This window comes from Hakea prostrata, chromosome 3, assembly GCF_041222555.1.
Source record: "Hakea prostrata isolate BN-2017 chromosome 3, UWA_Hpros_2, whole genome shotgun sequence".
In the NCBI taxonomy this organism is placed as follows: domain Eukaryota; kingdom Viridiplantae; phylum Streptophyta; class Magnoliopsida; order Proteales; family Proteaceae; genus Hakea; species Hakea prostrata.
In genome coordinates, this window is record NC_142602.1 from 31,425,896 (window position 1) to 31,447,378 (window position 21,483).

The 21,483-nt window shown below is 38.9% G+C and overlaps 1 protein-coding gene across 1 annotated transcript; it reads right to left on the reverse strand.

Annotated features, from left to right (window-relative positions):
* Positions 1 to 414: 414 nt before the first annotated feature.
* On the reverse strand, positions 415 to 13,018 carry LOC149022074 (guanosine nucleotide diphosphate dissociation inhibitor 2). The gene is made up of 13 exons (XM_089150255.1): positions 12,783 to 13,018; positions 11,349 to 11,411; positions 11,171 to 11,254; positions 10,939 to 11,046; positions 10,648 to 10,820; positions 8,843 to 8,954; positions 8,657 to 8,737; positions 8,513 to 8,575; positions 8,274 to 8,375; positions 3,909 to 4,033; positions 1,745 to 1,955; positions 1,579 to 1,653; positions 415 to 608 (listed from the first exon to the last, which is right to left on the reverse strand). The coding sequence occupies exons 1-13, from the start codon at positions 12,867 to 12,869 to the stop codon at positions 558 to 560; spliced, it is 1,335 nt and encodes a 444-aa protein (XP_089006381.1). The 5' UTR covers positions 12,870 to 13,018; the 3' UTR covers positions 415 to 557.
* Between the last annotated feature and the right edge of the window lie 8,465 nt (positions 13,019 to 21,483).

Consider the following 21,483-nt stretch of genomic DNA (forward strand, 5'->3'; position numbering starts at 1 on the left):
ATCTAATAATCACCGATCCACCTCGGCTTTTCAATTCGAGGTCAACTATCAAACCATTAGATTGACATTTTGCAGACATAACACATTCAGTCACACTTAGTATAAAATCAGGAAGTGGAGGATTCCCTCACTGAAGAGAAAAACATGGAAGCATTTCGAATCACTGTAAAGCTGAATGAAAAGATGTGATTTCAATGGACAAAGCCACAGCCAGTTTGCTGCCTGGTTGAACTCCTGGAGCTGGTCGCAGAGGGTACATGCTGTTTGCTGCTCCCCCAATCTGTCATCTATTTATCTTTCGCAACAATCGTCTCCAGCTACTGGGTACACTTACCTACTTTAGGAACAAACCATGAAAATGCTCAAAGATCTATGAATTAACATTACCAACATCAACCCATACGTGTTCCTGTCTGAAATAATCTGAACTGGAAAATTCAAATTTTAACAGTTATTTCAACCCACTTCAGTGACCATTTCGACCAGCAACATTAACTTGTAAAACAATACAAAAGCCAAGCACAAGCACCACCCTTTCTGTTGAATGATATTTTCCCCTATTCTTCAGCAGCACTAGCAGCACTCAAATCCACACTGAGATCCAGTACCTGCGACAGGGAAATGCAGTTAGCTTGCTTCAACCTGTTTCAATCAGAGTTGCTCTGGATTCCCGAACACATGTTAGACAACTTGGTTGGATTATCAGATGGAGTCCTTTCAAAGGCATGACTCCTACAGTATAGTGCATGAGCCAGCATCAGCAAACCCCCCCCCCCCCCCCAAAGAAAAAAAAAAAGGGAAGCACCCCCCCCACCATAACAAAAGAAAAAAAAACCTTGGATTCGACAGCCTCCAACCTATCTGGGATTCACTGTAGTTAATTACCCCCATTGGTCAAATTATCTAGACATTAAATAAGCCCCAGTCTCCTGCATGGTAAAGGCTGGCAGATTGAAATCATTCGCCTTGCCCCCTCCCCCCACCCAAAAAAAAAAAGGTATATGCTTCAACATGAATCAAACAATGGTAGATTGATACAAAAAAAACCGATGGTAAAATGTGTGCCAGTAACCCAGCAGATAAAGTACATTACATAGTCTGTTCTAGGGATATGGCCCACATCATCTGCCACATGATAGATCAGAAGGCCCATTTGTGGGGGATATGACTCAAGTCTTGGTGCTCACAAGTTTCATTTCAAGACTAATCAAATTCACCATGTTACAGAACAAAGCTCTGAATATCCATCTAAACAGAATTAGGAACTAAATTGAAAACAAATTGTCCACCTCAAATTCAAGGGAAGACACCAAATATGGATCATGTGGTTAATTTAGGCCCAGAAAATTGACAGGTAAAATGTAAAGGAAAAACTTCCCATGAGGTCAAGGAAAGATAACTTCTGTTTCTTAGGGATTAAGTGCAAGAAAAGAAAAGGCGGGGGGGGGGGGAGAGAGAGAGAGAATAACAGCTAAATTAACTTATACACTTGGCAGGATTTCCTGGCCATAATGATAATTTGTAGGTGCATTGACTACGTTAATCAGAATTAATAGAAACTTTGATTGAATTGCTTACCTTTCCAGTAATCAGGGTATACATGTTAAGTACATCCTTAACAGTAGACTCGAAGTGCGTTGTGGCATCATAACTCTGCCAGAGAAGGAGGCTTGTTAAAAAATGTGTCAACAAAAGCCAAAAATTACATGGAACAGAACAACCAAGATACAATTAGGACACTCACAGTCGATATAAAACAATTGTCCAGAGAAGGTTCATTGACTGGTTCTTGTCGGTCATAAACGTCATAGAAAATCTCATCAACAGGGCCTAGAAGGTCAACTCCTGGCCTTAGCTCAGTCTGAGGATTGTCAGTCTCTGCCTCTGTTGTAACAAATGCGATGAATTTCCCCTTTGGGGCAACATTGTGTGAATACGAACAGCAGAAAAGATACCTGCTCAAAAAGATTCACAGAAACCATCAAAAGAAATTGACACTCCAAAACATGGAATTCAACTGGTCGATCACTCTTACAGGGAAAATGATGAAATCTACCCATTAGTTCATTATACAGAAGAGATACTCTAGCCTCTCCCTTCACACATTGCAAAATGAACTGAATAGTTGACAATCACTATCTTAGTTGACTAGCAATCTGTGGACATATGTCACAACCCCAGATCCACAAATGAAGTTCGATTACCATCTTCTATTTGGTTTCTAATTGTGTTTGTCCTATTACCTAGATTCTTTCTGTCTTTTCTTTTTTTTTTTGCTTGATTTTTCTTTTGTTCCCTTGGGAATTCTTCAAGTTCTAGCAGATGGAACCAAACAACTATCGAAGAGGATATCCTTCAATCTAGAGGAGATACTCATCTATTCAGCATTGGACCATCTATCATGGTCATAACAATTCTATTAAGTTACTCACTAGTAACTTTTTCTTGCTTAAGATGAGAAAGAGTGATTCACATGCATTGAAGGTACATGATGTATTTTGTGAGATTTTGGGCTGTACTTTTAGTGTCCAGCTGATTTTAAGGAAAGCAAACCCTGAAATGACAGTATATGACAAAGGCCTGGTCAATATAATTGACACTCCCAAGTCTCAGGTGGTCTCACTTCCCCATAGTAAGTAGGACGCAATTATGTAACAAGTCACTCTTAACCATCAAATGAATAACCACCCTTGAATCCCCAGGTAAACACAAATTAAAATCAGAACAAAGCTTTCAGGAATTCGATCAACATTCCACTGTCTAAGAGGCCATAAGTTGATTTAATTTCTATGAAACACCAGTTACACTTGACATGCTGAGACGATAGAATTAATGCAATAATTCCATTTCTCAGAATCGAGATATATAAGTGGGTCTAGTAGGTAGGGGATACAGAACATTAATCTTCATGCACTCAGTGTGGAAACATTTATCAGAAAAAGGGCATCCATTCAGTGCATCAAAGTGTTATCAAGGGGCCAAAACAGAAAACAGGATATGGCTGACATACATAAAAGCACGTCCCCAATAAGCTCTTGCATTGAAGTAGAGTTTTGCTTCTTCTTTTTTTTCCTAATAAACAAGTGAATGTTATCCCTTTTTTCTCTTTAAAAAATTTAAAAAAAAAATTACGGTGATGTATGTGTGGTGTAGAATATACAGACTGCTGTGTATCAACATCAGTTGACACTGATACATTATATTCCGATCCATATCCCTTATATCCATTTCTTTAGGGGGAAAGAAGAAAAAGAAAATGACATGCCTGAATTGGCAGCGCATTGCATCAACCAACATAACCAATATGATATGATACAGACTTATACTTGGTATGTATGTTTAGGTTCCAAATGAGTATTGATACAAATCAATACGGCCAATATAGTGCAATAGATACTGAAACGGTCAATACCAATCCACAACAACATATTAAAAACAATAGCATCAAAAGCACTAAAAAAGGAGGCTATTAGTGGGTATTACTCCACACAAAGAAAGAAAAAGGTGTAGCATTGAATGGCTACATGAAAAACCCTTTAGCAAGGAAGGAAGTTGCAAGTACTATTCTGCTTATACAAAAGCAGAGAAAGCGCCCCCCCCAATAGAGGTCTCAAATGAAAATTCCAATGATAACTAGGCATTATAGGATGAGTCAATACAAATTGTTCCTATTCCACCACTCTAAAATACGCATGTAAACAAGACCAGCTGACAAAGTCAAGAATTAGTATAGTAATAAAGGCATAAAGCAGAATCCAGTCAAAACCACAAATGAACAATCATGCAAACATATGAATTTGAAATATTCAAAGATACAACATCAAAAAAGTAAGACTTCAATATTCCAGCAACACAAATTGTGGACATGAATATCCAATTCTTGCTGGGAAAGTTGCAAAATAACTTACATGTCTGATCTGCGACCCAGTTGCTTCTGTGGCAAAATGACCTGGACTGAATGAGAATCATTTGTGTTTGGGATGGGATGGCTCATAATACAAATAGCCCTTGCAACTTTTCCGACCTTCCTAACCTGCTTCACCATTGAAAGTCTGTTACACACAGGTTTCTAGGTTCTGTCTCTAATTGGAAAAGAAAAAAGACATCAAGAACAATGCAGAGTAGAATCTACACCGATGTCCCCATTTTATCTTTTAACTGAGTACTTTATTAAATCTTTGGACTAGGCCCGTCCCAACTAAATGGGAATTACATAAATCACATTTCACAATTCAATCATGTGTGCTATTACTCAAGAGTGAGCTGATCCATATACTTTATCACTACTCCCCCCATGTAATCTGTCTTACTCTATAACAAGAACCAGCCTTTTTCACAACTAAAAGGGATTGGCTAAATGGGATCCTTGCCTTCCAATCAGCTCTATTTGAGGCCATGCTAGATACCTAATCCTAGTTCTACTCCAATTCTTTTAATTCCTTTAGTCTGCAACCTACCAGTAGGGACTATATAATCCGGTTTTCCACCCAACCCTCACATATCTCGTTGTTACTTCTTACTAGGAAATCTTTGGCCTACCCTATTTCTTTTAACTCCTCTAATCTTCAAACTACTGCTCTGTGTCACCAGTGCATTCAAAAGACACTAGAGATCATGCCCAAACCACCTCCAACGAATCTACATCAACCTGCAGCCTATTTGACATAACCCCAAATCGTGGGCCAATATTCAGGATCATGCAATTGAATCAACAGTACAATTAGGGTTCCTTAAAACCCTGCGGATATGGTATAGGACTGTATTGAATGGTCTTAGGGTTTAGGAGAAGAAAGAACAGGGTTCGGCTAGAGTTAGGCAGCTGGATTTTTAAGGTTCAAACCTAAACAATTTAAAATTCAGAATTGAACTCCAAGTCTAGGGTTTAGGAAAATTAACGTTTTTGGAATTAGGGTTTCTAGGACAAGTTGGGGTTCCTAAATGGGATCGAGTACAAGGGATAAGGAAGGAAGATGATCCTAAAAGGAATTGGATTTGGGTGAAGGGTTTGAGAGATCTCGATGTAAGAAAGGTTAAGGTTTTTAGGGCTTTGGGGAATTAGGGCAGCAAAGGAATTCAGGCTTAGACTAGGGTTTGGTTGATCTGATAGGGCTGAAATTGGGAGGCAAGGTCACTAGGGTTGAGCGAATAGGTTCCTAAAGTTTGGAATAAATCCAACAATTAGGTTGCCGTAGGTCTGACCTAGAATTTTATGTCTTTAGAAAATCCAAAGTCCAGAAAAAATCAAGAAAATAAAAAAGGATATGGGGATTAGGGTTTAGGTGAAAGAAGAAGGGATTCAGTCTTTCTAGGGTTGTTCTTTCTTTCTTTTCTTTCCCTTTTTTTTTTTTTTTTGGTGGGGGGGGGGGGGGGGGGGGGGAGGGCAAGGGTTAGGGCCGAAAGCTAGGGAGGGGAAGAGATGAGGTTTCTTGAAGGGGCTGGGATTTGGAGGAGTGGGTTAGAAGACAAGGGAATTAGGGTTGGGCAAAGAGAGAATAACTGAATAAGGCTGAAGCAGAGAGAAGGGAGGGGGATTTGTGGCTGCAATAGGGAGAGGGAAGGGGAAGGATAAAGGCAGGGGATGGGGGTTGTTTATTTGTTGCTGGAAATTGAATTAAAAAATTGCAGAAAATTATTATGCCCAAAGCTGCCAAAGGTTTCCTCCCTTGGAAACCCACAACTCCACTTGAACTCTCCTTCAAACAATGATTATTCAATAATCAAAACTGCCTTCTTTACAAGCAAAGGACTATATTTATAGTCTTACATGAAGGATTCATACTAGGACTCAACAATAGAAAGCAAATCAAACTAGAACTTCTACTTGGACTCAAATTGGAAAGCAAAACAAACAGGGACTCTTAACTAAATAAATGTGCAAACATATAAGAACTTCTAATTTAAAAAGGAATCCCTTTTAAGATAGGACTCCAACAAAGAAGAACTTATACTTTACTTGGGATTCTCATTCTACTAAGGACTCTTGCTTAACTACTCCGAAGATTATTCAAATTACAAACAAGAGTAGGACTAGCTCCCAGAAGGTTTTGGACAACTACTAAAGAAGGATACTCCCAAATCCTTAGACTAGGACTCTTTCATATCTTCACAAGGTCTAATTCAAATAACAAAATAAGATTTCAGACTAATCCAAATAAAATTCTGGTTCTTCTTAGGTCAAGTTGGGTTGGACCAAGGGCACCAAAATGCCCCTAAGCTGGCTGAATTATCCTGGGTCGCTGGCAGGGCTACAGGGTACAGGGCCACAGGCAACCTCTTTGGGCCTTCTTTGGGTGGTCCTGGATCCAGTTCACATCACTACACCATTATATCACCTCTAGCCTACTTATTTCTTATTTTACCCCATCTAGTGATGTAACCAGGATTGGAGGGCATGGGGTGCCTGAAAATTCGGACCCAAAATGGGGTCCTAGTGGTGCACCAAAAGGCTGGCCGAACCTTCAGGAGGCCAATTTTGTAGGTTCCCCACCTCCTTTGGGCCTCAAAAGGGTCCAGTTAAGCCCAGAATAATTTTAGGATCCTAGATCTACTATTTGGAATAGTGGGTAGAGCCTGATCTGACTAGGAGTCCTAGCTGGATACTAATTTTCAAGTAAGAATATAAGATTCCTTCTGGTAGTTAGTTATTTTATTTTAGAAGTTGTCTTTGTTCAGAACTCCTTAAAAGACTCATTTTCTAGATGTTTTTATAGTTGTTGAGTTGTAAAGGAAATCCTAATCTAAATAGGATCCCCCAATTGAGTTTTAGTTGGGTGCCTTCAATATAAATAGCCCCCATCTCATTGTAACAAATCAGTTCTGAATATTGAATAGAAAATCAGACTTCGAGTCATGGGAACAAAGCCCACGACTTGGGCTTTTGAGGGTTACCAGTTTTCTTCAAAATTCTGCAAATTCAAGTTCTTCATGATCTTCTTCAAGCTTGGGGGCAGTCAGAATTCATCATCATTCAGAAACTGTTTGAAGGATCATCTTCCCCATCGACTAAGTCCACCTCCTACTCCTGCGCAACTTATCCCCTCTCCCTCCATCTTGTAGCACCACAGTTTCCCACCTAAAGCCCTAGATTCCAAACTTCCCATTGACTCCCTCCTTCCCCCTATAGGATTGCACCTCTCCTTCAACCTCTTTCCTACTTTTAGTTTCATCATTAAACCTTCCTCCATTAGGTCTGAAATTTTTGCAATTCATCTTCTTCTCCTAGCCTCTTAAAACCCTAACTCCATTAGACTTCCATTATCTCATCATCCACCCATCCAATATCCAAACTCCCTTGGGTAATATTAGCCTCTCCAACACTCATTCTACCTTTCCCTGACCCTGACAAGCCTAACCTTATCCAACAACCCAAAAGTCCTAGACGGCTAAACCAACTGGGAGTCTTATTTTAACACTTGTGGATTTATTCTGAAACTACAACAATACAGAAACAGAGTTAAATTCATTGATTTTTCTCTCTGGCTGAACCCTAAACCCCTCCTTTCAATACCCAAGGCTTGGAAGTCAAACCCAACCCTAGCCGCTGGGTTTTCAGAGTATTTTGGGTGTGATTTAGCTAGTGTTAATTGAGATTCAGACTGGGCAGCAAGAAGCAAAGCCCTAATTGACCTAACTATAAGCACAGAATGAAATTTAGTTGCTGTCCTTGAATTTGAGACCTGAACAGCGGGGTGACAAGCCCTACATTGCTGCTATCCTTTGAAATGCAGAACTGAACAGCAAGTGTTCTAGCCCAAATGACCTGCTGCTTTATAGAAAAGGTTCTCTTACTGGCCCCAGAATCTAGGGTTACATCATCAAGTTATCACTCATCCACCTTAAAATCCTCATTTCTGCTACAATTATTCTGTTGACGTGTCTCGTTTATTGGTCACCAAACACTCAGCTTCATATAACATCACTGTTCTTATGGCTGTCTTATAGAATTTTCTTTCTAAACTTCAGACAGAATGTTTAAATAACACAGTCTCAAACGATCTTTATGTTTAAATCACCCTAATTTTATTACTCACACATCTTCTTGGTTTCACTTTCTTCAGTGAGAATGGAACCTTAGAAATTTTTAAAATGATAATAATAATTAAAATAATTAAAATAAAATTCTAAAATTCTAAAAAATAAAATAAAATAACCTAGTATCTCCTGGTTTTGGGTTTTGACTCCATATCATCCCTTCATGTTTGAAGCCTCACATTATCTTTGCTCTTGTCAAAGCACATCTGCTTTTCCAGAAAGTATAAACCAAAAAACATTACCTTGTTGGGCAAGTAGGAAGGATCACAAACGACTTTCTTGCATCTTGCAGTTTCCCCTTCTGAAGTGACACCACAAGCTTTTCCTTCTTCATCAAACTCCACCTGACATTTGAAAAGGAACCTCATTTATGAAATCCAATGAAGAAACCAAAACAAGGTATCAAGAGATCAAGTCTAGAATCATAAGAAAGGCACCCAACCATGAACAAACAAGATATTAAACCTTATAAAGAATGTACCTTGCACTCAGGTTTGTTCAGCATGTAAGTTCCACCATAAACTGCACTAAGTCTTGCAAATGCCTAGAAGAAACAAATCAACAGTAGAATTCAGGTTAATAAACATTTGTATCAGGTTGTGAAGAGTAAATAGAGCAGACCAACCTGTGGAAGCTCCCCTAAGCCATATAAGGGATAAATGTATGGTGATCCTCCTTGAAAACGTGCAAGTGATTCCGCGTAGAGCTAGAAAAAATTAAACATATGTCATGTAATGACATGGCAACATAGATGGAAACATCATAAGCATATATATAAATATATAACAATGGGCTGTGGACATCGTGTTACCTTCATTCTCTTGACAGTGTCTAGAGCAGGCTGGTCCAGGTAGCGGTCATTCGTATGAAGTGCCAATGAATGACCAATGAAGTCCACAGTGTTGTCATCAAGACCATATTTTCTGTGGCGAGGAGGAGGGAAATCAATAATGAGATCAAACTGCTATCTGAAGGATTTGCTGTGTTTTTATTGACAATTGAACTGGGTTGCAAACTGCTCAGAATACTAACAATCAGATATCATTGGTACACATTACGCAAGCATCACTGGCCTTTAGAAGGCCATTGATATATTTGGTGGACAATCTAATCCAAACAACCCAACCGTTTGGGTCATTTGAACCAGCTAGTGAAAGTGTGAGGTTAAATGCCATATTTCACTATTGTTACAGAAAGCATTATTCTCGAGAGATTTGACCACATAATGCACCAACTCTTAACCAATAACCTAGAGACACTTCATGTACCTTTAGTAGCATCCTTTATAATGAATAGACTCAATCTCAGAGAATACCATTGCATTAACCATAATTGCCACAGCATCTAGGCAACCCAAGGTGTTATGAGGGGCCCTCAAGACAAGGTGATGCTACCAAGGGGTCCAAGGCGCTCAACTAGGCACCCAAGACTCCTGAACACCTAGGCAACAGCTTGACAGCCATGCATCGAACTACTCAACCTGGTAGAATGGGAATTGGACTACCAGACCTTAGACTGACAGCAATCCAGCTAAATGATGTTACTGATGACAAATCAAATCATAGTTCTGAGTCTTCTGACAGTGTCTCATGAACAAACATGGCAACTAGAGAGCATCCAATGCTTACGTTTATCTCTGTTGTCCATGAAATGCTAACATTGCAGTAACATGCTCCCAGTACAATCATGCATTCATTTCCCCATTGGAAAAAGAAAAGAAAAAAACATTATTGTGGGCCAAAATAATAATATAATTTGGGATTATTCCTCTAGAGACCATTAAACAAGCTTTGAGACAATCAATAACTGCCACTTGGAGCTTAGTTGGCATTCCAATTTAGTGGACTTTATCCAAGTCATGATTCATTTGTGTTGTAAGTTTCAACCTAACATTTTTTTTGTGATACTGTTTCTCTGAGAAAACAAAATGGAATGCATGAGCATGCCAAGGCCTAACAACTATTATTTACCGAAAGAAAAACCCAAGAGCCTTTAGTCAGTTGGATTTATGGATCCGTAGAAAATGGTTGGTTCTCGAAACTGTTTAATAGCTAAAAACGCAATTGGAAAGTAAAATTAATAGTGGGTCAGTGGGTCACACAATTGAATGGCACGAAAACTTTGCAGCTAGCCTTGATACTCTGACCGTAAATGCAAGTTTGCCTCTATAGTTCATGCAATTGTCATTTCCTCAGGTGACACAAAGGGAAGTATTTTAATTCTCTTATGGATATACCAGTCACACTTAGTTCAACAGGGACTGGAATGTTGTGGACAAATCAACATCACCTACTACTTATAGGTAAGGTTTCACCAAAAAAATTGAGTTGCCACTTTTGATGAAATAAGAATTTGAAATTTAGATTAAAAACTAATACTAATAGTAAAATGGAACATTGAATATTGAATATAGGAGAAGAATTAAATAGTGGTAAGCCCTACAGGAGATGGACACTACATGAAGCTGTTCCGGAGACAATCTACCTGTCCACCAGCTCTCCAGGTGGCACAAGTAGTCAGCATTTCTCTCCAGACATGGAAAGGTTTTCACTATAATAATCCTAACAATAACCATAACAAATAATAAGTGGAAAGAGACCAAAATTAAAGGCATACGCAATAAGTTCTCTAGTTGTCACTCTTGTAAGATCCAACCCCTCATGTGTTTTAGGGTCAGTTTCGTCATAATCTTGGACATATATGAAGAATTTACGAGCACGGCGCTTTTCAAATAAACCCATGAGAGGAGATTTAAGAGCTTCCATGTCAGTTGCTGGCACCTTGTGAACCTATTGCCATGACAGAAGCAATGGTGAGTACCAGCCAAATGAACTCCAGAAGAGAATACCGACAATTATTTATCCAGACAAAGTCAACCAACAGTAAAGAAGTGCTTAGAGGATATACCTTTCCTTTGTTGAAGACAAAACTACCATCTACAGCCTTAAAGTAGAGGTATTTTGTAACATCAGTATGAATAAGGACACGAACCAGAGTACCATTTGCCATCATGAACTAGACAATAGAAAATTCCATATTCAGCAAGAATTTAGTAAGAACGAAGAAAGATTAAACAGAACACAGAGAATTTGGGATTCAAGCATCACAGCTTATCCAGAGAAAAGCCATTAACAAATACCTTTGGGATCATGTCCACATTGTAATCCCTGCTAGAGCCCAAATGTGCTGGAGGCTTATCATTTCCCTTAAACTTTTTCCAGAGCTGAAAGTTAATACAGTTTTGTGATAGTTAAAAACTTTAATCAATTTGAAGAACCATGTCGAAGTTTTGTAAACCACTACAACAAAATTAGAACCTGAATGAGGTTGAGTGAAGTTGACTCTCCTCCATAATAGTCATTCCTATCCATGTGCAGGACCTGGAACATAAAAAATGCCAAAAGTAAGAGGCAAGTGAGTAACACAAAAAACAAAAATTCTGATGTGCATAAATATGATCGGGCATACAGGTTTAAACTTCAATTTATTGTTGCTTTACCAACAAAAAATAATAAGAAGAAAAGCAAAACAAAGTAGAGCATTAATACTATCTAGTGGAACCCCTACAAAACAAATATATCTACAATAGATAAAAAGCTGCAGATCCAGGTAAATCTGCAACATGATTCTCGACCATTTTTACTAGGAAGATAAAATTCTCGCCTTTTTGACAAACAATAGTATACTTAAGCATCATATTTAGATTACGGGCACAAGGAAGAAAATATGAAATAAATTCTCAAAACGTCATATTATTCAAATTTGAGATACTAGGCATACCACAATTTTTGTACATACAAACCAACCACTAATGTTACATGTGCATTTACATATCCAAAGATGCCCCTGCATGGTTTATTTGTTCATTTGATGAAACTACTAACTAAACAGCTTAAACTTCATCATGTTATTCAGACAAATGAGCAAGATTCCTTGGATTCGACAACAAATGTTAAAGTTCAACAGCAAAAGCTGAGGAATGCCCAGCTCCCTGATCCCCATCCAGGAGTCTCAAACGTCATACAGATTAAACCCAGTTGTTGGTTGTGCTCTAGGACAAAAGCCAATCCAGGAATAATCACCTTTAACTTGATAAATCTTCCATGTCAACAGCAAAACATATCAGCAATGAACAGTTATTGTTACTGAAAAAATAAATAAAAGCAGCACGTTCAGGTTTTCTTATAAGCATAGATTGATTAAAAGTAGACAAGATTGTTGTTCTTATGATACCTTACACAATAGTATAGTCGGGTTTGCTCATGATAGACCAACTACTCTCTCCGTACTAAGCTATCAGTGACCCACATTCCAATTACCACTTAAACTCTCAATATCAGTAACCCAGTCATCAAATACCAAAGTAAAGCACAAACTACTAAATTATACAAGATCCACTCCAGCAACTATCAGACGATCAGACCCTCTACACAGTAAAGAGTTGCGTTGAATCAAATCAAATCAGAAGCTGATCCATCTCTCACAGTGTGAAAGTGGGGTTGGTAACTTGGACAAGCAAGATTCATGTCTTACCTGAAGTATTTTATACCTAATTGAGTACACAAAGATGAAACAAACTCAACCAACCGAATCGGAGAACGATTACCCCCAAATCCGCAAAACCCATTTCTTAATTAACTTAAAATCGTCAATATAGACTAACAAAGTAGGAGATTCGAAATGATAGAACTGCAAATTGGAAAGAACCCGTCCAAAAAAAAGAAAACATTTTATGGAATAAAAGGGGAAACCTTGAGGCCATCAACAGAGAGAAGGCCACTGAGGATGCATTCTTTGAGCCCAGTTCCCAGCACGATAACATCATATTCTTCATCCATGGCTAACTGATAGATCAAGCAAGCAGAGGAAGAGAGATCGGCAGTAGTTGAAAAAAAACTGAGGACTATGTGCTCATCAACATGTGTATATATAATCGAAGAAAGAGTAGAAAAAGAAGATGCTTTGTTGAGTGGAGAAGCTAAAGGGTAAAACACTAAAACGCGATTAAAAGCCTGATTACTAGTGAAAATTTTTGATTAACCGAAGATTGGGGGATAGAGTCATAGAGCCACCACTGACGTAACTCAGGAACCTAATTTGATTTCTCGAAAATACCCCTAAAATTTACGTTTATTCACGAATGTCCTAATTAGATTATTAGAAAATTTTTGAAACCTTAACAGCGCAACAACGTTCAAAGCACTATCAGCAGCTATTAATTTCCACCGAACCAATATTATTGTTTATGTAACTGATACCGAATCGGCTGGATCGGTCGATTTGCAACGGTATCGGTGGAGAGTGGTATTGATTACATATTACATGTCTCACATCGGTGGTTCCCTGGATCCTTAGTGAGTCCAAAGTGTGCTCAGTCCTTAGATCTTTGAGGATGAACCCTCAAAAAAGTGTTAGATGTGGCCCGACCATGGGTCGGGAGGCCACCTCCGAAGGCTTAGTCATTTAAGGAATTGATCACAAAGCTCTGGCTAATTCCAAAGCAGAAATTGAATGTAATTGTAGGAGAAACGATTCAAATACCTCGTCTGTGTGTAGGCTACTTGTTTAAATAGACTTTACCTCTTGCTCCCGACCGTTGGATTCTTCTGCATTCTTCCTTTATGACCATCCGATCTTAAGGTTTTTACCTTCTTTCTGCAGTTACCTATCTTGGCACAATCCCCACTCCCATTGATGGAAGTTACTTGTTATGACTTGATCACGTATCCCGAAATCCTCAAAATCACATTCAAATCCATAATGGTTAAGCCACTTATCCACGTGCAACTGTTGGGACCTGGTCAATACCGGTCTCGATCGTGTTAAGGCTGACTCCAAACAGGTTTGATGCCCCGAACGCAGTTCAACCGAGATTGATGACCCGACCATTGTTCAAACGGGTTTGGTATTGTTAAACTTATATCACTCAAACTTTTGAAGCAATGGCTCCTTGGTCTCTCCCCGTTCTGAATAAAATCACTTTATACCGAAAAAGGGATTGGATTACCAAAAAAACTATGAAAATGTGAAAACAAAAATGACTATTGTTTTGCTAGAATAAATTAAAAAAGAAAAAAGAAGAATTTTATTTTTTTACAGATGTCTCACTTAAGTTGGGCCAGAACTTAGTGGTCTCCTTTTAGTGGCTTAAATTACATGTAATCCAAAACAAAATTATATCCACCCACAACTAATAGTTTAGTTAGTACCCAAGTTTTACTCCTAATATGAAATGACCAAAATACTCTTTCAATGATAAATTCCTAAAATACACTTGTTTATCATATCATTACCCAACCCTTAGGTGAGTGAAGAGGGATCTTCTTCCTAGACCTTGCCGGAACTTACCCATCACCACCGGAAACCACCACACCCATTCCTCCTGTTGACCACCAAATCCTCTCCTTTCCCCTGCTAAAAATACCCAGCACTAAGGCTATCTGGTGACATGGAAGGATCTTGAGCATCGATTCCGATTCCAAGCATTAGTGATTCCATGATTTCCATAGCGCCACTTGACCCCATGGAAGGATCTTGGGCCATTTGGTGGAAATTTCGTTCATCTTGGTAGTTAACTATTGCATGTATCTAGATTCCGATTCCAAGCATTAGTAATTCCATGATTTCCATAGCGCCACTCAGTTCACACTTAACCTTTTATCTCTACAACTACAAGTCATTCTTTCGTGCTCAGACTTTGAAAATGGCCATTAATGGTGATAACACCTTACAATGGTTAGTGATGGTTCTCTTTGCATTTTGGTAGATTCAGACTATTTGCTTGTATCTAAAATGCTATACTTAAGTTGGTGATGTTTTGGTCAATAAACTCCCAAGTAATAAAGAGTAAGTAGAATATTATTCCCTCGAAGAAAATTATCTTTAACTCTCAATGTAAAAGAAATATTAATTTATACCAAAATTTAATGAGAATATATGACCAATTAAATGAAAAGATAGGTAAAATAAACAAGAGATCCTAAATAGAGAGCACATAATAAAAAGAACTTCAATCAATGTTATGGATGTTGGGAATCAATTTATATTCTCCTGAATTTGAGCTATGAATATAGCAAAGCTACATCACAAAGACTATCAAAGAATTGGAACAAAATTATACATGGGAATCTTCAATCTGCTTATGTATTCACGTCCTAGTTTAAACCCATCATATTCCTACAGAGAGTTTAACTAAGGATGCTGAGTTATGCTTGGGGTCCATTGGAGGTTATGTGAGGTGAGTGAATATCTCTATCATACTCACTAGTTAACTAAATCCACATGAGGATCGAGCTAACACACTATGATAACCGCCATTGTCACATCCACTTAGCTAGTACCCTATTTGGCATACCCGAGAATGTGATCCACAGTCCAAGGATCAAGCATCGAGGGACCATGCCTCCCACATACGCGATAACACAATCATGAACAATAATAATCAAGGTAAAAGCAATAAGTAATAGATATCATGAATAAGATAAGATCAACTAATTAGAGTGCGGAAATAAATAATACCAAGTGTATAAGTGTAATCATGAGAATGAGAAAATGAGTAAAAGTCACTCTCTTAAGGCAGTGGAAAAGTAGTAAAATCAAGTTAAGTTACAATCCCATGTTTAAAGAGTAACTCAAATAAAGTTAATTACATATCCCAATTGTTTAACAATAATCCAAAGAAATGGGGCACTAAGCAAGGGTTTCTTCTATCCTAATGATTGTCTCCTCATAGGTGTGGACGAAGAAAGCCCAGCACAACCGCTCCCTCACCAAAGTGGGGCTAACCCTGGTATATAGAGTAATCTTCTTTGGCACCATAACTCTGATCTTCACCGTAGCTACCACCCGGAGGGTAGTATGAGGAATCAAAGTCCGTCTCGTAGAGTGTGCCATCAGAGTGTTCAATACCTGCGTAGAAAAATCTAACAACATTTACACAAAAGGAATGAGTTCAAAATAACTCAGCAAGGTAGTTATTCCATAATTTAAAATCATATAAGTACAAATCATAACATAATGCAATGTGATATGAAACATATGATGCAAGTATGATTCTAACTCTATGAATGCTAGTCTCTATGGTAGACATGCTTTAAGCCATAGCACCATACTTCTTTAGGTAAGTCTCAATCACTCAATATCGGGGGAATTGGGTCCTGCATCCCTCTCGGACAAATCCATGGTTGGGGTTTCGGTCACCGCTCTCTCACATCACCATTTGGTCTAAGTATTGGTGCATGTCAAGGTAAAGCCTAGCCCAATGCAAGTCATCTACTCAGTCGTATCAAGTCAGATCCGGATACTTCCATTCCTCCCATCCCAGGATCCTTTCCGGTATCCTTCACACTAGAGTCACGGATATTACCCACCGGACTCATCAACCCTATTGGTCATCCACAAATAGTAGACGGGAAGCTCTCACGGATATGACCCACCGATCTTCGAGCGCCCATGAGCCCAAGTCTAGCCATTTGCAACCCTACCAATAAATGGCCCCTTTCGGGTATCCGTAGCATGGTTTATGTCCTCCCTTGGGTTGGTTACCGGTCTTGAGTGCCCATCAAACAATACACTACCACGGGTCGTTCGGTCTCAATACCCTTCCAATTCGGGTCTGACACGACAAGGACAATCCTAGCCACACAACTAGACAATCTTATGTATGTCATCCAATAACCCGAAAAGTGTCGATAGGCCCTTTGGAGAACATCCCATACTATTCCCTCCAATGCCCAAGGACAGAAGCATTAATAGGACACTCCCCAATCCCAAGTTATACCTAAGCAATCACATATTCAAGTCCATCATATCTCATACATTCGATACATCGTCATGATAAAAGTTAAGTTATAATATCGAAATGATCCATCATGAATACCAGCAACAAGAATAATAAATCATTATGACAAGAGAGTATGAAATCACATTACTGCAGTTCTAAAACATGTATAGCAGTCCTATAGTATTCAAAAGCAATTAAGAGTCTAAGTTCACTAAGTATAAGCACCAAAACATAAGTTTATAGCCTATGTGTTTATGGAAGTAACCATCCTTACCTTAGGTTGAGTTGATGATGAATCAAGAATTACCAAGGATTGATCCCAAAGTAGTGTTAAGACCCTAAACAAACATAAATAAGAGGTTAGAGAAGAAATCAAGAAGATCGGATGTCGAACGGGTCAAAACTAGCTGAGGTTGCTGTCAGCAACAAGTTTGGTCGATGGTCCTTGGTCGATGGCATCGACCAAAGAGGATCGACCAAAATGTCTTTGGGCCCGCATAATGGGTTTTGGGGATTTTGGTCCAAAATTGGTCTTCCGGGGTTCGGATCGATTCGGAACTTGGAGGGATGCTTAAGAACAGTATGAGGACACTACAAATCAAGGAATTAACATAATCTAATGGTCCAAATAAAAATCCCCAAATTGAGCTACTAAGTTCAAGAGACAAGCATCATAGCATGGATTGAAATTGATTGCATTGACATTGAAAATGCATGCATTAGCTAAGGGAACCTATAGGAATTTGATTAGGATCATATGCTAGTGATAAACATGTACATAGCACACTATATACCTCAGTTTTGTACAAGAAGGCATGATGTTAAGAAGAAAATCAAAAAATGTATATGCAAGGTTTGAAATGAGGGCATAGCATCAAGAGACAAGTGAGAGGATCATAGGATAAGCAAGCAGTGGACACTTGGAGTGATGGTTGCATGGTTGCAGCACCATCTCCAAGGTCTCAACAACAAAAGAGGGATAGAAAATGATAGGAAAGAACATAATAGAGTGGGAGTGAATTATACCTTGTAGTTGTTGATGGAGACAATGAACAATGATTAACAATGAGTTTTGGTGGGATCTTCTTCACAAATGCCTAGGAGGTGCTTTGGGAAGCTCTCCCCACGCTCTCAGGAGTGATAATGATTGGAATAGGGCTCAAAACACGAGGCTAGTATAAATAGAATAGGAAATATTCCAAAGAATCATTAACTTGTCTGTCCGGGAAACTTTGGTCGATGGTCCTTGGTCGATGGCATTGACCAAAGAGGATCAACCAAACTGGAATTCAACAGAAAATCAGATTTTGTTCAGCAACTTCGGACAAGGACTTGGAGGGCTATACATGGTCAAATTGAATGGGGTTTTCTTCTAAAACTCAATCAAGAAGTCTAGTTTAGGGGAATGCCTTCGGATTGTGCATGGGAGTCCATTAGGTACTTCAACTAAATCACTCTTCTCCGATGCACAGATTTTCACTAAACACCGACAATGTACTCAAGTAAGGGATATCATCGTCAATGTCCATGGGCTCGGTCTCCGACTCATACTTATCAATCAAAAGGGTCCACAAGTCTCTTCTACCACCGCTTTGGGTCTTCGGACCTATAAACAACAATGGATCTGGGTTAGGGTCAAGGTTAGGATAGGGCTGGATTTTACAGCCATGATCCTAACTCGAAACCCAAGTTGCAAGTTCAAAAATCCAAGCATCAAGGAGGAAGAAACTGTGGGCCATATGAATTGAAGCCCTTGATTTGGCCCCACAACATATGGACCTGGTGAAGAAGGTGGTGAAGCTCTTGCCTTATTGGGAACCAGAAAAAGATCTAGTCAAAATTCAGATGGATAGGGTAGGTGGATATCTAGCTCAAGGGAGACAGAGTTAGGGGATGCTATTGAGCCAAGTATGAGCCTTTTATATGAACCCTACGCTTGTACTAGTTTTTGGATCAGTTGAGAGGGCAAACCACTCAAGTATAGCAAAGTACTAGGGGCAATAGCTTAGGGCGGTCAATTGACCAAAGCAACCACAACCCTAGGCAATTGATTGGACTAGTACAGACAATTTTGCCTCTTTGCCCTCGGCACCCTATTTAAAGCCTTATAAACCCTATTTTTGTACTATTTTAATGGAAAGGTGGTTGTGGACTCCTACAAGATTAGAGAGCACGTGTTGGTTAAAGGAAGACCTATTCTTACAGAGATTCTTGTGGATTTTCATCAAACAATGGATCTTAGAAGTGAGTTGAATTAACTAACTCTCTTCCTCTCCTTTATTCCATTGTTTGAGAGTAGTTATTCTTGCAAAACCTCTGCTGGAAAAGGATTTGATCTTGGAAAATATTTATTTACCATTAATCCCAATCAAATCATGCCAGGAGAATAGATCTTATATCTATTCTAATGGTGGATACTTCCGGAGAGGTTTATTAAGGTTTATATCCAAATTTTGATTAGATTTTTTTGCTTTCAACCCTAGGATCATCCCAAAATCCTATCTATAATGGGAGACTAGAAGTTGGATTTGTGGACCTAGAAAACTGTTTGTGTGACTAGTCAGTTGCTTTAGGTAGTTGAGTGGCCAACCAACTAGCCCATGCGACACGCCCTGTTGCAAAGATTGTTTCGATGTTGGACTTGGTAATATTTATTTCTAAGCATGAGTGTAACTACAAGAACATGATCATAGGACTTAGTGGGATTTCCTATAATGAAAATAAGAGACAATAATTTTAAAGTGCAATAAGCATAACTAAATTTTCATTAATAAGATAAGCTTTTTACATCAATTAGAGCGTGCCAACTCATGCTTCATAAGAAAATCAAAATCATCAGGAAAAACAAAAGGGGTAATAAAAATCAAAACTAATAAGTTGCATGTGATGAGAATCAAAATGAACTAGAAAGAGCGGGATCTAGTCTTGGTGGTGGTGGTGGCCTCAACTTGTGGGAAATGTTTAGGCACTTTACTAGCTGGCCACTCATCATTGTCTGACACTGCTCTAGGTGCTCGACTATAATGAGTATCTCACTTAGGACTGCATGTGAAATCCCCCGGATTTCTACCCCTTTAAGCCGTGATTTCAAGATCAAGAACCCAGGCCTCCAGTCAACGACAACTGTGGGCCATTCAAGTCAAGCCCGAAGGCTTGGAAATGGAACCAATGTTGATGGATGACCCTTGTGATGACTCAACAACTCTCCTAGAGTTTAAGTGAAAAGAGAAAATTAATCACGATGGTGTAAAAATGGTGATTTTGGAACATCCATAGATCGACAATGAAGAGTCCAATCGAGATTAAGGTATCCAAACGAAGATCATCGAAAGACCTTTCCATCAAGCAAAAAATCATCGAAATTAGAGTTTGGGTGGGGGTCCAACCATGGACCGGTTAGTTGGGCCGATTGGGTGACCCAACCCCCACCCAATTTTCAGTTATGGGGCAGAATCCGGATTTCGGGTTTTTAAACCCTATTTTAGGTTGTAAGTCATCCAAACGCATTTTTTTATGCTAGAATGAGGTGGAGGCTTTGGGAAGAGGATAAACCAAGGAGAAGAGTATTTCCAATCCAATCAAAGGTGCTCTGCAACTCGGATCATTGCGGAGAACATTGAAGGAAGTGAGAATTCTTAAACCCTTCTCTTTAAACATAGTTTGTGGGAATTTCTCTTCTCTTATTTTATGAGATCTTGAAAAGGAAGGGTGTTAGGTATCTTGGATGCTTTTTTTTTTCTTGTATTAATGTTTCCCTTGAGTATGAGAGTAATGGTACGTCCCCTTGTGAAAGATTTTGTATTTTGACTCTCTGAGTTGCCATGGACAATTTAGGAGAGCCAAATTTGGGGCTTTTTGATCTAAATTAAATTAGATCAAATTGAAGGTACCTGTAGGATCCTTTTATTGCCAATTAGACTTTCCTGAAGTTTCGTTTCGATTAGACTTCGAATCGGTGGCGAATTAGAGATCATTCACTAATGAGGTTGAGAACTACCCTTTTTAAACTAGTGGTTAGGATTCCGTTTTCGTGGGAAGATTTTGGGATATCCTTTCAAACCCAAATTGACTCTAATTTGTGATTATTAATTCTCTTGCATGAATAGATTTATGTATCTTTAGTCACCAAACTATGGGAGTGAATTTTGGGACTTTGGAGAACAGAACCAAAGTGAAAGGTGAGGAGTATACGTGACCTTATATTACATGTATAATGATGTCTTATATTTTTCAATATCCTTTGAATGGTGATATGAGAATGTATGAGATGGATGAGATTGAATGGATTGAGTTTTTCTTTTATTTTTAAATCTTAAATTGTTGTTATGAAAATATATGGATGTTGTTGAATTAAATTACTCCATTTATTTATGTTGCTTACTAGGGTTGTGGGTTCACCCATTCCCCTAGTGACCTTATGTGATTGCTTAGGTTGTGATTGGGGAATGGGAAATGCCCCTTTGGCGTTTTTGTCATTGGAGCCCAATGGAGGTGGTATGGGACACATTCCTATGGTTCCCTTGGCGCTTTTCCTTGATTATTGATTGACATACCTAGGGCATTTCTAGAAATGTTTGGCTAGGTGACTTCATGAGTACTACTACCCTTTCAGTAGGGGTATTGAAGCCGGTTAACCCGTGATGTTAGTGGCTGGGTCCTGAGTATCAAGG